General features: G+C 30.4%; 1 protein-coding gene across 2 annotated transcripts in view; it reads right to left on the reverse strand.

The window, feature by feature from the left end:
- cic (Putative transcription factor capicua) overlaps positions 1 to 15340 on the reverse strand; it is a 116300-nt gene that overhangs the window by 93862 nt on the left and 7098 nt on the right. For both annotated transcript variants that reach the window (XM_075371209.1, XM_075371208.1), the window contains exons 2-6: positions 12674 to 12843; positions 6724 to 6838; positions 5447 to 5653; positions 1386 to 1510; positions 553 to 766 (exon numbers count right to left, since the gene is read on the reverse strand). In XM_075371209.1, coding sequence (XP_075227324.1) covers positions 553 to 766; positions 1386 to 1510; positions 5447 to 5653; positions 6724 to 6838; positions 12674 to 12843 — 831 coding nt within the window. The remainder of the gene's footprint in view (positions 1 to 552; positions 767 to 1385; positions 1511 to 5446; positions 5654 to 6723; positions 6839 to 12673; positions 12844 to 15340) is intronic.

Below are 15340 nucleotides of genomic sequence, written 5' to 3' on the forward strand. Positions count from 1 at the left end.
ACAAGTTTTAAGGCTTGCAAAGTAAATAATTTTTGAAACAAAATACGACCGGGTACTTTTTTGAACATATACATACGCACGTGTGCACACTCACACACACTACTATAGAAATTTACGAAAAAGGGTCCACAATAGAGATGTATGTGGAAATCATGATTGGCAGAGTATCATCCAACGTGTAATTTTATGCACAATCCATTATATGATCAAAAAAAAAATCATACATTATACAAATTTCAACACAGAGGATGCATATAATGAAATATGCTTAGTACTGAACATGACATTAGTAATAACATTTCCATAAACTAAGAAATAATTCCACTTTAATTGGTTTCTACAGAAATCCTTGATTATGAATATTTACTTTAAATAAAAAAAAAAAGTAGTAAAATGAAATTAAAAACCATATTAATAAAAATTTAATTCCTAAAAACTCCTAATGAACAACATATACGTGTACAAAAAAAAATCTTTCTAAATGTTACATAATCAAGTGTATCCCACTTAACCAGTAAGTTAACAACAAAAAATATGTGTACAAAACTATACCTGATAACATTCTGTTGGAAATTAGATACAATAAAATGAGACTGATGAGGTGGATGAGGCTGTCGTGTTCGATTGATTGGAAGAAACAAATTATGGCGAGCACCTACACCGACTGAGCCAGGAACAGGTGATTGCATTGTTGTACCAGGTGAAACTGCAGTACCTGTTGGTGAAGAAAATGCTGGAGTAGCTGACCGTGAACTACCCAATGATACTGAAATAAAATAAGAATAAAATGTACACTCAATTACAATATAAAACATTTACATTTGATAAAAAATACTCAATATTTATAAATATAAAATTCAAACTTGATTACAATATAAAAATAGTTTAATCAAGTTACATGTACGTATAGGTTTCCCCTACACAATGAAGGACTTGAAGTGCACAACATTGCAGTTCTGATAGGTGAGGCAATGCTTCTTCCTCATTTATTTATGTTTTAATTAGCTGTACCAAAGCACTGAAACAAGAACTGGAAGAAATAATGGAATGTTGTGAAAATAAATTATAAGTACAAGTTACAGAAACAGTTCACAAACTGTATGAATTTTTGGTTGACAAAATGCACTTATTGATTGACAATTCAGAAACCGATAAAGAAATTCAACAGGTTCTACTTGTTAACTGTTTTACAAACCTCCTTCAGAATTAACAAAATATTTTTATTAAAACATTTCAGAAGAAGTAGATGAGTGATTATTAGATAATATACTCTACATAACGGATAGAAGATTATAAATTGTAGAAGTAGATAGTAGATAAAAGATTAATAATCTAGCTATTAAAAGATTTATTCATAATCAAAAAATAAAATAAACATAGTATACCTAACATATTGGCAGCCTCTGTTTCCTCAGGATCAAATCGTCCAGTCATTCGACGTTCACTGTAATTAGGCGATGTATCTGAATCACGAGAAGTTTCTTCTCCATCAAGAACGCTGCTCTTACCTCTGGAAAATGTAAAAAGTATTAAATATTTTGTAACTTCAAATAAATTTTATAAATATATTACATTCTAAAAAAAACTGCAATCGCTTTCCATTTAAACAAAAACGAAAACAAAAAACTTCAATCACTTTCCATTTAAAAAAAATGAAAAATTACATGTTCAGGCATTGAATCTATTACAACACACAAAATAAGCATAAATCAATTTTGTCCAGTGAAATATATCTTCTACCAAATAATGATATCAGCATTTTACAGGTCAGATGCATATCATGGATGTTAATTTGACACTATTAAACAACAGTTAACTCGATATATCTGCAGGTGATACTTTTAGATTTACTTCAGATAGTAGCAAAAGCTGTACATTTATTTACTTATTTTTGCACAAAATGTAATATTTCTAAAATTTATGAGAATGAAGTTTTTAATCTTAAAAATTTTGAAACAGACTTGACCTATAGTTACACAAACACATAATTTTGAGGATGCTGAGGGTTACCCTTTAATTTTTTTAGTAGTACCACTATAAAACAGAATGTTTACTGATATCAACGAATTAAATTATAGATATCTAGGGTACCTTTAAGTAACCTTGTTTTGATTTTTTTTTCATTTCACTGACTAACTAGTCTCTTTTGCAGAAACCTGTTTGAAACAAAATTTGGATACTACGATTTCATTTTTTTTATAAATCAAAAGTTGATAAAACCTATTTTTCCTGTTTAGCCTCTGGGAATCACCGTCAGGTATTATTTCAGAGGATGATATGTATGAGTGTAAGTGAAGTGTATCTTGTACAATCTGAGGTCGATCATTTCTGAGACGTGTGGTTAATTAAAACTCAACCACCAAAGAACAACAGTATCCACAATACAGGTTGACAAAACCTGTCCTAATAGAAAGTAACCTTCCTATTTCCATCCTCTACTTTCTATGACTTATTATACTGAAATTATCTCTTTTATCAAACATCTGATTAAGTATTTAATAAAATTTTGTTTTCACTACATGGAACATCAATATCATATATAGAAATAAAATTAGAACATGTATACAATGAGCCATCACAATTTTTTACATATATCATGATACTACTTACTCGTGCTATTTAACGATGCTGGTAATATGATTCTTCTTCGCTACTTTTTCTGATATTAAACTTAACAATTGATAATAGAAACAGTTCCATTTTGAAGCTGATAGAGTATGTATAAAACAAGTCAGAAGAAAATGAGTGTGACTGTGCAAATGAGACGATAATATTCCACAGCCAATATTTTTTTGCACAAAATGACCAATCATTAGAGAATCCATTAGGGTGTTAATGGTATTAGGATAAATTTTCTGGATTAAAATACTCTGATCTCATACAAATTGTGAGCAAGATAACGGCAAATGCTAGGAGAAGGTTTAGAAGTACTCCTTTGGTAGTTCACTTTCTTTCACGGTCCTTCTTTCAGCTTTCACTCCGTACACTTATTCACGATCCTTTCCTCCCAAGTAGTAATATGAGGATATTAGCTAGATGTCACTGGCTACAGTTTAAATTGAGGAAATTTGTTTGAATTACTTTGACCTTGTGTCTGTGCAGCTGGTTGTGGGAGGGGTGCTCAGTGTACGTTGGAACACAGTATTTAAAAAAAAAATTGAAGGATTCAAATACGTACAAAAATAAGTAAATATAAAATGATCAAAACTTCAGTATCTGAAATTAGTTTGTTAATACAGTACCAATAACAAAAAAGTAATGAAGTAGTGAATGAAATATAAATATTCTGAATAGAAATGTTATTCTGTGTTCCAGAGCCTAAAAAAAGTATAAAATAATAAAACAACAGGCTGTTAGAGGTAAGAAACTCTTGATTTCTACATTCCACACTTATTAAATTTTGGCACTTCTTTTTATCTTGCAAAAAATGAAATAAGAATTTTCAATATATGTTGTTTTGCCTGTCAGGAGGCCCCTTATGCTACTGCTGTCTCCAATCACCCATCCCTGTCTCAAGCCTTCTCCTTCATTCCCTTGTTGTTTACAATCTTCTTTTCCTCCTCATCTACTAACTTTCATCCTTCTTCTTCATAGCTTCCTTTTTTCTTCTACTGACCCTTCCGATTCATTCGTCAAGTTCCTATTTCCTCTAACCGCATGTCCAAACCGGTTTCCTTTTCTTTTATATACTATCTGCACAAGTGCTCTTTCTTCTTTAATCCTGTTCATTACTTTCTCACTGTTAACCGTCCATCTTTCTTTCTCCATATCAACTACTCAAAAGCCTCAACCCAGTCCCTCTCCCTCTTCCTCATCATACATCCTTCATTTTCACGTAACAAAATACTCCACACATATCATTAGGCTAACCTCTTCCTTGGCTGTAAGTCCACTATTTTACTACATAGTAAGTTCCACTTCTTACTGAAGGCTTCCTTGTCATCGCTATCCTTCCTTTTATCTCCATTGTGATCTTCTAGTCCTCTGTCACTATAATCCTTAAACATCTGTAATTTTTACTTTTTCTATTCTTTCATCATTTTTTATCGCTAAACCTTATTTGTTGTTTACTTTCATTATTTTAGTTTTCCTACATTCATTCACCCCAAACTCTTTTATTCCTTCCTCCAGGGCTAACAATTTTTAAAGTGTGCGCATATATACCATCGGCTACAATTACCATATCATCAGAAAATCATATCATATTAACAGATTTTTACTGTAGTTTAAATTGAAGTAAGGATCTTTATGTGCTAACAGATAAAATGAATTATAAATCAAAATACAATTATATTTTTTTTGCAAAATACAAGATTTTGCAAGAAAATTCAATTAGGTCTTTCACGATATAATTAATATAAGGGTCATTTTTGGCATAATAGGATAAAAGTATATCTACCTGTATGATATAAATTTAGCTGTATATATAAGGTCGATTCAAATAGTATCTGACCTAAGGATTTAAAACAAAAATACTTCAGACGTTTTGGTTTTCCTTTTTCTTAATACCTTATAAACATAATCGTTATGGTAATTGTCACACTAAGTTCAGCTTTTCCCGATGTTTAAAATGTTTCTATAAGTACTGTTTCAGGGTGTATTAAATAGTGTAATTGTGTTTTTCATATGTTCCCTTGCAAATCAAATCCCAAATTTTTAGGTGAACATTTTTTGATTTGAGGAATAATTAGAAATTCAAGAAATCAATAATACTAGACATAACTGAAGAATTGCTTACTTAGTTAAAATGGAAGGCTGGAGGAATCAAGGCAAAGTTCCAATGTGTGATTATAGGTTTTTTTAAACTTCTTTATATTTATAATTGATCAATTATATTGTAAAATTTTATAATAAGATCAACAATTTTGGTTGTTTATTTGTGGTCCATCAGAACACTGATCTCCTTCCACTGCAATCTGGTAATTTTTAAAATAAATTTGCTATTCTTTCATCTATGTTAGCTGTTACTGAGTGCTTGCTGAATCTTACGTATTATTTCAGCTAATGTATTGCTGAACTCTTGGAGAAAGACCGCTGCAGTACTGATATTCTTTAAATCAGTTTATCAAATAAAAAATTAAAATAGCCATTTCAGATGATTAATTTTAAGTGAAAGTTAGTAACTGAATTAAGCGAGTAACAGAAATTTAACAATTACAGCAAAATTAACCACTACAGCACTATGTTATGCCCCACCTCCTGACTTAAGTTGTTTCTAAAGAAAAAAAGGGTCAATATTTTTTAAACAGACTGAAACTCTGATCGATCAAACTCACGCTTATCCTTTTTGATGTCTGGAAGCTATTGGTTTACACTTCTGATAATAACTAAAATAATATAAACTATTTAAAAAATAAAAAAAGTAAAAACTCTATTCTACATTATAAAAAATAAGCAAGAAAAGCAGGAAAAATCTATTATAAACAAAATCATATTAAACGAATACCTTGGAAAGCTAGTGGGACCGGTACGTAGACTACTACCCTTTAAACTAAGATGACGTGAACAATAACCTCTACGTTGAGATTCCTTTGAGCAGCCATCTTTAGAACATAATCTACGCCATTGTTTACCATTGAATTTCTTGCGAATGCCGCTTGGTGTAGAGACTACATCACCTTTCTTATATTTATGAGGTGTAGCTGCCTGAGACCTAAAAAAAAAATTCAAGTAATTCTGAACTTCATTAAATAAATGAAAGGTATTGCAAAATTCACTTGGAAAAATGGATTAAGAAAAAAGTTGATATAGTTTGAAAAAACCAGGCAGTTCATCTCTTTGGAGCATTAGTCATTTCCTTAGATCTTTTACTTGGTTTTTAACGGAGTGATCATAGTAACACTAAGCTATAGGTTATCGCATGTTTTATGTCCAGTACATTCCTAAACTTCCATCACATTGACACAAATGCAAAGGATGAGTTTTGGATTAACTCTTTCTGAATCTAACAACATTCAAGCAATGATATTTTACATTTAATGGTAGAGACAAAAAGAAATCAAGCAGTAGAGTGATGCCAAACTTACTCGCAAACAAAACCAAAAGAAGAGTTAATTTTTAAAAAGTAAAATAGCACCGCTCAAAAATAACTCATTTTTTCGACAGTAACATCCGACTGTTTGCTGCTGACTGTACTCAAACTTTGCTGCTAAAATCAAAGGAAAAAGCATATGAATTTCCTCCTTACAGCCCAAATTTGACAGTTTTAAAGAAATAACTTGATCCAGTGCTTCGACAATGATCAGTTCCAGTCTTCTGTAGAAATATGGCTCAGACATAGACGGAAGAAATTTTGATGACAAAAGAATTCCAATGCTTATGAAATACTACAAGTGCCTCACTTTGGCTGCAGACTAAGTAGAAAATTAGGTAAAAAGATCTAATTTATATGATATATAATAAAAATATTTCGACTAAGTTTTTTTTTAATAAATAAATAGGCTATTTTCTGAAAAGTCCTTGTTAATCTAGTTTCAGATATAATTTGTTTTTTTTTTTTTTTTAATTTATGAGACACATAATTAAAACAAAGATTAATCATACAAATAATCTCTAAAGTATGTACCATCATGATCTAGTTTAAATAACAGTATATAAAATAATTATTATCAATTGCCAATGATAAATAAAGACGTTTTTGATAGTTAATATCAAATAAACAAATCTTACCGATTAAAAAAGCTATTTCAATTACAAAAAAAGATTATTTAATTAAATATTTACCTGGGAGTTGCAGGAGTTGAACGCGGCGTTATACTGCCATGCTCCATTAAACTTGAAGTACTACCTCTACTTTGCATACTACTTCTTTTACTACTACCAGATACTCTATAACCATCTGAAATTAGACAACAAATTTACTTGTTTTTAATGATGAATATTTCATAAAATTTACTGTATAAAGAGAAATATCTTCTTTCTTTGTCAAAGATTGGGCTCGGTTAGTCTACTTCAAAATTCATCTCTGCAGATATTGCTTTGCATTTGCTCTTTCATTCTCCAAATTCTGTTCACAGAATTTTTACAGTTTACAGGAATTTCACCTCTGCTGACTTAATTAATTATGACTCCATCCTTTACACCCTCTGCGAGTGACTATAATGTATTCAGTTAGCTTATAGAGTGAATAAACAAAGATTGAATTCATCATGAATCTGCTGAATCACATTCTATGTATCAGTGCTGATTCACAATACAGCCATATCTATATACAACACTTTAACCATTATTCATATATTAGGCACCGAATAATTAGTCATACAAGCATTTATATAATGTTGTCTTCTGAGAACTATTAAAAAACCCTTGATCTTTTCATATGATCACTCTTTTATTCTCGTGTTCAATTTTTGTGTTCTGTTATTTATTTACTCTTATGTTATTTGAGGTTGAAAAAAAGGATAATAATGCAATTTTTAGTTTATTGCAACGTGAGTGTAGTATATTCCTGGATTTATGTCTGTACGATTTGAGTTATACCATTATTTTGACACCATATCTGATACCGATTCAGTTGACAATAGTGGATTATTGATATCACCATCCAAGAAAAAGGCCGTGAAGAAAGCACTTAAGTTGTGCGGAAAAACACATCATTTTAAACGCTTACAAAAGCGAATTAGAATAATCCAACGATATTAATTTCGGATGTTGTTAATAAAACTTCTGACATAAGTGGAAGCTGTGCAGCTTTAGTGCACAATGTGATTCACAAGAATAAATCTACTAATGAATTACAGTCTCTGAAGAAAACAAAACCACGGGTCAATTGAAGAAAAAGTTGACGATTTCTATAAAAAATGTAATTTATAAAAAAGTATACAAATTTTATTTTCAAACCTGCCGACAGTAGACAAAGTGTTACAAGTTGTAAATAACGATAACAACCTATCAGATTTCTGAAAACAACTTTTTATAAATTGTTTAAAAGTATGAATTTTAAATACAAAAAATGAGGCTTGGAAAGAGCTTTCATTGCCAGAAATGCTATCATTATATGCAAAGACATTACCTCACTGAAATAAAAAAATGAGGAAAGAAGGCCACAGAATATATTATATGGATGAAACTTGGGTCAACAAAGGCCATATGAAAAGTTTTATTTGGAAAGATAAAGCTGACAAAAGAAGCCTCCTGTGTAACTTATCAACCATTAATAAGGCTCCATCACATAAAAGTAGGCATCTCATAATTACACATATTGGCAGCAATATTGGGTTTGTCAATGGTGGTCTGGATTTTTTATTCTAAATTTATAGGAGACTATCATAACGAGATGAACTTCTCTTTTGAGAAAACTTTCTTTTGAGAATTTGATGTTTTTTGAGAAATGGTTTAGCAATTTGTTGCCTCTACTACAAGATAATTCAGTTATTGTCTTAGACAACACTCCTTATCATTCATGTAAAAAGGAAAAAATTTCAGCCGTTTTTTAAAAAATGATTACATCAAAATGCGGCTTAGTTCAAAAGGAGAGATTTTATATGTTCTTAAAGTCTCTTTATTACAAAGGGTATCATATATTAAAGGTAATTTTAATGTATATAAAATTGATGAGTTAGCAAGATCCAGAGGGAAAAGCATGCTTCAATTACCTCCCTATCATTGTGAACTCAACCCAACTGAGTTAATTTGGGGACAAATAAAAAATTACGTAGAATCAGAAAATATTAATTTTAAAATATCTGATGTAAAAATTTATACTTAAAAGCCAAAGATAAAACGGGCCAGCAGGAATGGAAAAACTACATAAAAGATGTAATGGATACTGTAAAACCAAATTATTGGGAATTAGATAATATAATACAAAACAAAATTGAGCCTCTCGTATTTCTTAATATTTACAGCTGTATGGATTGCTCGCAATCAAATGAAAACTGAATTGAATTTATTATTTATTATCATAGAAATTTAATCTAAAATATTAGTGAACTTTTACTGTTAGTGGACAATTGACAATTTCATAATTTAAAAAACTCAAGGAAACTCATAAAAATAAACAATTTTAATCAATAAAATACTCATGGGTTATTAAATATGCTGAACAAGGTAAAAAATACTTACTGATCACTTAAAATGTCTTAATTTAAATTTAATAAATTTAATTCTATAAAAAATCATCATAACTTTCTTCCTACTGACCACACTAGGCTGGCATCAATCTGAATATTATAGAAATATTAAGCATTACAAATCAATATCTCAAATTTAACAAAACTCAAGTATGAATACAAATCCATTTACAAACTGTATCCAAAATGTTAAAGCTGTATTTTAATTACTTACTTGCCAACTAAACTCAAAAAGAAGGTAAAATTTTGACTTCAACTGATATATAAAATATATCCGATGTTTGTAACTATTATTACCATTTTAAACATCAAGAAATGGCTACAAAATCTTATTTGGAAATATTAATGTAATCTGAAATCAGCTCACAGGAATTTTTTCCTAATAAATTTTTTACAATAGAAATCACAATGTTCTAATATATTTTAACACTTTTTGTTTATGCAGCACTGATTTGAAAATAGAAACAAAAATTATTTTAGAATTATAAACCTTTTTAGAAATATATCCACCAATTTTCAAGGATAAATGCTAAACACAAAGGTGATGTTGACACTGTTTTTGGCATGATGTTCTCTATAAGTTTTTACATGCAGGGGAAGGTAGTCAACCTGCAGTACTACCTGGAAGTAATCAGACATCTCTATAAAGAAGTGAGCAAAAAAGAGAACTGAATTTTGATGTAACAGCACACTGTTCCTTTACCACGGCAATGAGCTGGCCCACCACATTAATGCTAATTTGTGAGTTCTGCGCAAATATATTTGCTTGATGTCATCCCTCACCACCCATACTGACATGACCTAGCTCCTGCTGATTTTCATTTATTTTCAACATTAGAATTGCTCTTTAAAGAATAGAAATTTTGGAGTAGAGTCCATAAAAGGAAATTCATTGAATGTTCTAAAAGCTATTTCAAACAGTGCATTCCCAGAGCCTTGAAGTGGAAGGGACATTACTTTAAAGGAAATTAATTGTATAATGCTGTAAATATTGGAATAACATATTTTTTTTTGAGAAGGTTTAATTATTTTTTGAACAGATCCCATAGCTAATAAATGAATTTTTCTATCTATTCTAAAAATATAATTTATCATAAAAAAAATTAAATCATGTTTATAAAATTAATAGCATTTTTATTTTATTTTATTTAATTTTATATAAAGAACAACTTAGTTTTATCTTATAATGCATACATTTTTATAACACATTTTTCAGTTAGCTGTGAATCGGGACAAGCAAACGGTTTTATTTCTGAATTACATAAATTTGAAAATATCATCAATCTTAGTAAAATACACATCAATTTATAACTTTTAGATGAAAAATATAGAATAAAAGAATTAAATGAGATGCCACAATTGTTCATCTTTGAAAAGCATATCTTCTACAGAATTGTATTCATTATTAAAAAATACTAGAATCAAACATAAAATTGGGGTTTCCTGACTTTAATGCATTTTGAACTGAGGCTTTGGCAATTATGCTAATAAATACAGGTTGTTGTAGCCTGAACCAAAGTGTTAAGCATAATCAAGTTTTAAGTCTGTATTTCAGTAACAGTTTCAGAATGAAACCGTACTTTTCTAAATCTAAAAATTCCCTCAACAAATTCACCAACAGTATTGAAATATCTTGTTACCATCCAAATGAAACCTAGTGTCGTGAAAAATGTCTAACGTACAAATTACTTGTTTATTAGAGGGCGTTTTAAAAATTGCTTTGCAAATATATATACACAATTATATGTCGAGGAATTATATTCCAAGCGCACGAGTAATGTTTTCTGTGAGGTTGGTAATCCTGCATTGTGTGCAGTTTGCTTTCACGAGCCAGTCAAGCTAGTGATTTTGAGATGAAAAGGTGTGACCAGATCTTTGTTGTTCATTGTACGGTTGTCACCTTTAAATGATTGAGACCATGTCTTTCTCTCTGTGTTCAGAATGATGTTAACTGACTTAGAACAGTGAATATTCTTGTTGAATACATCTTCCAAGAGAACAGTGAACACATACTGATAGTGAAAGTCCAGTTTTCCATTAAATTTTCAGATATACTGGTTCCTAATCAACATAGTGTAAGAATGCTAAGTGAGAAATTTAGTAAGATGGGATTAGTAAAGGACTACGAGTGAAGCGGTGGACAATCAGTACTCTATGAAGAAAAACTGCAAGACATACCAGCTGCTATGCAATGTAGTCCCAACAAGTCCATACAAAAGATGGCCTAACAGAAAAACACTGGATTTGCAACGTAAAAAAACTCAGTCTCATAAAGTGAAAGCAGTTCAAAAATTAGCTACAAATTGTAGAAAGCAAATTCAATATTGTGAATGATGTCAACAATTTCCAGTAGACAATTCTGACGATATTTTGGAATATATTTTTTTATAAGGCACAGCTCCATATATCAGAGTATATGTACGCACAGAACTCATGTTCTGCATGTCTATTGGGTTTGCCAATAACCAGCATGCCATACATGAAATCTCTTTACATCATTATTGGGATGTGGATTGCAATATTCAAGAAAAGAATAGTCAGCTCAATATTCTTCGCAGAAACAATAAATTCCCCTTGTTATCACCAGTTCATGGAGAGCTAAATGAGGAAAAAAATTATGTTTGAATTCAACAAGACTGCATAACTGCAAAGACAGCCAGGCAGTCCATGAAGTTACTGCAAGAGGATTTTAGGGATTGAATAATTTCTAAGGACTTGTGGCCAACTTGTTCTCTGGAGATAAGTCCATCAGAATTTTACTTTTGAGGTTATGCAGAAAGCAATATTTATCGATGAAACCCCCACAGCATTAAAGAACTTCAACTGCTATTCGTTATTTCACCAAGAACATTTCACACGAACAACTTGTGATAGTCTTTGAGAACAAGAAGAAACACATGCAAATATGTTTCGATGTTCATGAGGACCATTTCCAACAACTACTGTAAAGTAAGCGGGTTACATATTGCTGCATTAGCGTACAGCAGGTGTATAGTTACATTTTGAACATACTGTATAAATAGTTTTTGATTACAGAAACATAAGGAATAGTTTCTCATCCTTGCTTGAAGTACCACAATTGGACTAATTAAAAAATCCCCACACATCATACTAATGTTCATGTAGTATGAATGAGTAGACAACAAAAGATTACGGGGAGAACAAAATTAAAAAAGGGAAATTTAATAATTAAACAGATAAAAATCAATGTATATTATACATTGATTTTTTTTTTTGTATAATATACCTTTTTTAATTCATAAAATAACCTAATTTTTACGGTTTAACAGTAAAATATATAATACTCAAATCTTACAAACAAAATTAAAAAGTTATAAATAAACATCAGTTACTGAATAATGAAGCCTACAAACACTGAAGGAAACTCAGGAAAGTAGTCTGGATTAAACAAAGGTTCAACTAATCAAAATCCAGGTCAACATAACCGCAATTAAATTAATTTTATATCTTTCATATAAGTGAACTCTGTTTGACTTAATAAATTACTCGACAACAAAAATTTTAAATGAAAATCAGAACAAATTTTTACAAAAATAAAACATTGTTTTTACTTTTTCAATAAAATAAGTATAAATATTTACCCGCATCACAAGGGAAAAGGATATCTTCACGTCTCAATTCATCATCACTTTCACAGAAATCATCATGTCTACGCCTGAGATCATCACCGCTTGCATTCGACAGCGCAGTACTAGCTGAATGCACGCTGATAGGTGTGGCCATATTCTGCAATGGAGATGTAGTTGCAGACCTAAATGAGAAAAGAATAAATAACTACAACATAATACGTAAAGAAATATATTTAAACAACTTTTACATAAAAAATATACTTACTTTTATATAAAACTAGAATGATAGTTTACAGAAAACAGCATATATTTTGTGTATAGTAATTAATGGCACTTAATCTTTTGATGTACTATAATTCTATTCATAGAGGTAATGAAGACTAATTAAAATTTAACTTGGGAGAAAGAGCGAAGAGAATCATATTAAATAGCCAAATGTACATATATAAAAAATAACACAAAAATTCTATTTAAAATCATGTTTTGTGTGTTTTTAGACCAGAATGGTTAAAAAATTTAAATTATACAGTAAAATGAATTATGGAACAAAATACAGTATAGTTAAAAATTCAATATGCTGTAAATGAATTAAAAACCTACAAAAAACCAACTAAAAATAAATTTTACGTGTCTTCAAATTTTTACTTTTTTAGGTCATGCTAAATTAAAGTAACTACCAAAAAATTACTTATCCTTAACTAGTAAACTTCAAAATTCAAAAAAGTATTAAAATGTTACTACTTCTTAGTTTTTAGTGCAGCCTCTTTTGGAAGGCAGTTATTTGAATCTAAAACTACTTTATATGAATCTATTTTATAAACTACTAGCTAACACCTGGCATGCATTGCAAAGCCATTCAAAGAAAGAAAGTGTTTGAATTTTAATTCTGTTTATTGAAGTGCTTTTGGATACACAATAATTTTTGTTTTTCCGTCTGGCGTGTACACGAATAAATCAGAAGATTTTCCAATGCATGAGTAGGCCACATACAGCTGTCCATGTGAGGTGTGGATTTTCCAAATTTAGTCCCACACTTGTAGCAATTGTCACTGTGCTTTGTTGATGGTCATCGCAAATGCGGGTTACACCAGAAACTGCAAACATTTAAATTTGAATGGCATATCTGCCGAAGTCAGTGGGATGCATGGCAACAGTATATCTTCTCCTTTAAGTATTCCATTTAAAATTGCAGCTTCGATGATATTGTTCATCATCTTTTTAACTGAAGGCCTGGTACTGTTATGGTAGATTGATGTTTTGGAGAAGAATGACAGGCACAGCAATTTTCAATGTTAAAACGTGCAGCAGCATGCTTGACAAATCAAGTGAATTCAAGAATTCAGTTGGACAATTGACAAGTTCATCTTAATTACAGTATCGATAGACTTATATATCGTCGCTTCATCTGGTACTTCATTTTGAATGGTGCAACAGATGGCACTGATATCATTATTTTTGGCTGCTAATATAATATGTGCACTGAGCCACAATGATTTTTGTAATTCGGAGCGATATTTGGGAAAACTCTGTGAATCAATTCGTCTGTGGTTGCTTTGATTTTATGGAAGTTTCTCGGTAATGTGATACACTTTGTCGATCATAGATTGTATTTTCCCATTCCCAATATCCAACAACTGTTTTGCAAAACGTTCACCAGATGCATCATGCTGTAGTTGTACATGCATATTGGTCTTCCAAGTCAATTTTTGTATTTGTCGCCATAAAACTGATGATTTGAGACAAGCATTAAGTTCATCAGTGGGTGCTGAATGTGGTGTAGGTGGCATAGTTTGTCAAAAATCACCAGACAATAAAATGAGTGCGCCACCAAAGAGCTGTTCATTTCCTCTCAAATCTTTTAGTTTTCAATGTTTTGGAACCGGTTTCAGACGATTCGTTTGAACAAATGTACCTAATTTGTTGACATCAAAGTGTGTTTCTTGTTGCAAATCACGATCGAAAAGACCATTTGTAGATCGATTCGGTGCAGTCATTCTGACATTTAATACATATTCTGAATACAAGCCAAATCGGACCATAAATTCAATTTTTTGAAATATCTCGACCCCAGTGCCACCTAGCAGGTCCATTTTTTGCAAAAATATTTCTTTTTACGTAACTAATACATATATTCTGAATTTAGCCCAATCAGACCATAAATACAGTTTTTTGAAATATCTTGACCCCAGCACCACGTGGTGGGCCCAAAACCTTCACGAACGTGCGCACAACTCACCAAAATTTCATTGAAATCAGATGAGTGGCATAGGAACTCATACAGGACAACCAAACAAACAAATATCCACTTATTTATATATATATATATATATATATATATATATATATATATATATATATATATATAAAATTTGAATTATATAATCTATTATAAAATTACATTATTAAAATTAAATATAAAATCTAAAATATCTGAAATTTATATATTATCTGACTCTGAAACTATAATCTGATTGTTAAACAGTCAACATCAGTTGCACAGGGAAATATTTACAAAATATAAAAATTAAAATTAAAATAAATAAAAAGAAAACTGACAAAAAAAATGATTTCTACTTGGGTTTATAAAATAAATCTAAATAAAAACAATACCGACTGACAATGTGTACTACTCGTATTATCCGGTAGAAGAAGCAAAGATGGATGATTACACACAGTTTA

Source organism: Lycorma delicatula, chromosome 7, assembly GCF_047948215.1.
Source record: "Lycorma delicatula isolate Av1 chromosome 7, ASM4794821v1, whole genome shotgun sequence".
Taxonomy (NCBI): domain Eukaryota; kingdom Metazoa; phylum Arthropoda; class Insecta; order Hemiptera; family Fulgoridae; genus Lycorma; species Lycorma delicatula.